General features: G+C 46.9%; 1 protein-coding gene across 1 annotated transcript in view; it reads left to right on the forward strand.

Moving 5' to 3' along the window:
- The window catches only part of LOC143285247 (uncharacterized), a 56,331-nt gene extending 55,208 nt beyond the window's left edge, over positions 1-1,123 (forward strand). The window contains exon 7 of the mRNA XM_076592506.1: positions 201-1,123. Coding sequence (XP_076448621.1) covers positions 201-837 — 637 coding nt within the window. The 3' untranslated portion in view covers positions 838-1,123. The remainder of the gene's footprint in view (positions 1-200) is intronic.
- Positions 1,124-2,405: the final 1,282 nt, after the last annotated feature.

Here is a 2,405-nt window from a genome sequence, read left to right on the forward strand (position 1 = left end):
AAACAAAAGAAAAACGAAGAAAAGAAAGCAGAGTATGATTTTCGAAATTGACCAATAACTGTGAATGCTTAGCTCGTGAAGAAGACACGCAATTTTCGTGTTCCGGAACCGACCAATAACTCTGTGAATGCTTAGCACCTGAAGATGACCTTCCAGTATACGCCCATGATTATGTACATGACCCGTGTCTGTTCCCACAGAGCGGCCGGCCTGAAGTGCGAGAGGATCGAGGGCTACGCCAAGGGGCCGGACTACCGGCCCGGCACCCCCGTGGGCAGCAGCAGCAGCAGCCAGTACCGCCACTCGTGGAACGCCGTGCTGCTGGGCGGCCACTACCACTTCCTGGACGCCGGCTTCGGGGCCCTGCCCTGCAAATTCTTCGTGGAGCACTTCTTCATGACCCCACCGGACGAGATGCGCCTATCGCACTTCCCCAGGGACAAGCGCTGGCTGCTGATGACCCAGTCCCTCTCCATGGGGGACTTCGAGGGCACGCTCAAGACCTGGCCCACCATGTTCGCCTTCAACATCCGCCCGCTGAACATGAGATCGGTGCTGAGGTCCTACGACGGCCGGCTGAGCATCACGGTGCTCTTGAGGAACGTGGCCGTCACCCCTCAGCTGGAGTACGTGGGTCCCGGGCAGCCCCAGGACGCTGATGCCCTCGTCTTCAATATCGATCAGGAGATCCGCAACGTGGACAACGCCGAGACGTTCCACCTGAACCTGCCCGAGGAAGGCACGTACTTCTTCACGCTCATGGTGCACGACCTGGAAGAGGACGAGGACATTCCTGCTTTCCAGTACCGCGTAGATTACTCCGATGAGCTGCTGTAATCTGCCTACGAGATCTGTTTTAAGGCCTGTAGGTCAGGGACTGGGATTCGATCAGAACAGCGAAGAAGGGTTGTTGTTTGGGGAGTGAGTTCCACCTTGTCTAGGTTTAGGCCGGCAGGAAAGAATGCTCCCAGAGCTCTCGCTGAATTCCAGGGAATGACCCGTACTTGTTTGACGTCCAGGGTTCCAGCGCCTGGCGACTGGACATAATGTGTATCACTATGTATCGTCCAGTGTCTTGCCTTGGTCACTGAGGAGAGAGAGATCAGCATCAAAATCGTCCCCCCGGACCATCCTGTCCAGTCATGACATGCTAGCTTGTGAGGATTCATTCCTTGCCTCCGAACAACTCTCATGTGCATTTTATTTTATTTTATTTATTTATTTATTTATTTATTTATTTATTTTTACTTTTTATTTTATTTTATTTTTTTAATAAAAAAAATATTATTACTACTACCTTTTTCTATATTATAATTATTATTATATTCCCCTTTTTTAATTATTTATTCCCCCTTTTTTTTTCTTTTTTTTTCTCAAGGCCTGACTAAGCGCGTTGGGTTACGCTGCTGGTCAGGCATCTGCTTGGCAGATGTGGTGTAGCGTATATGGTTTTGTCCGAACGCAGTGACGCCTCCTTGAGCTACTGAAACTGAAACTGAAACTGATGTGCATGTCATTAATCATAACGCATCGTACCAAAAGTTCCGTCCTCGAGAGGAAACATCACAGAAGTGTTGGTGTCTGAGCTGTTGAACGTTTCGAGGAATGGGCAAACACTTCCAGTTAAATAACGTTGATAATAAATTATTGTCACTTGACTTTAAGTGGTTGTTTAAAAGGCCAGAGGCGAAAATCTGCCTGTAGGCTCAGTTATTATCACGTTTCTGTTGCAAAGCGAGTCCTTGATATCCGAACTAATGAAACGATGCGAAAACTAACTACGTAAGTTAACATTTTGGTGCGGCCTGGACCAATTATTATGGACAGCAGTTTTGGAGGGATAGTAAAACGGCACTTTCGTGGGGGTAAAAATTCGACGCGTTTAAAGTTTGTGAATGTTTATGAAGGGTTAAAATGAATTGGGGAGGGGGGGGGGGGGGGGGGGGGGGGAAAGCCAAGAGAGAGAGAGAGAGTGGAACTACGTGGACACTTTAAACTCAAAGACACGTAGTGTTCGAACCCCCAGTCCCGCCAATAGAACGCACAGAGGACCCGGGTTAGAATCGGTTTGGGAAACGTGATCCAAACTGGTCAGCCCTCGGCACGGAATGAGTTAATCTTCCAAAGCACCAAGAGTCACGAAAATTATGATGATGTGACACGAACAAGTAAATAAAGAAAAAAAATTGTTCAAGAATACATAAATAAATAGATAAATAAATAAAATGTTAAATCCCTCATGATAAAATGAATACAAATTGCATGGCTGCTGTCACCAGCCTAATCTTTTCCTCTTTTTTTTTTTATCATTTATTGAATCCTTTTGAGCAGAACATCACAGTCGGTCAACCAGCCATGTCATCAGAACGCCAGACCTGTTCATAGCGGCTTTTTATACATTTTCA

Source organism: Babylonia areolata, chromosome 8 (assembly GCF_041734735.1).
Source record: "Babylonia areolata isolate BAREFJ2019XMU chromosome 8, ASM4173473v1, whole genome shotgun sequence".
Classification (NCBI taxonomy): domain Eukaryota; kingdom Metazoa; phylum Mollusca; class Gastropoda; order Neogastropoda; family Buccinidae; genus Babylonia; species Babylonia areolata.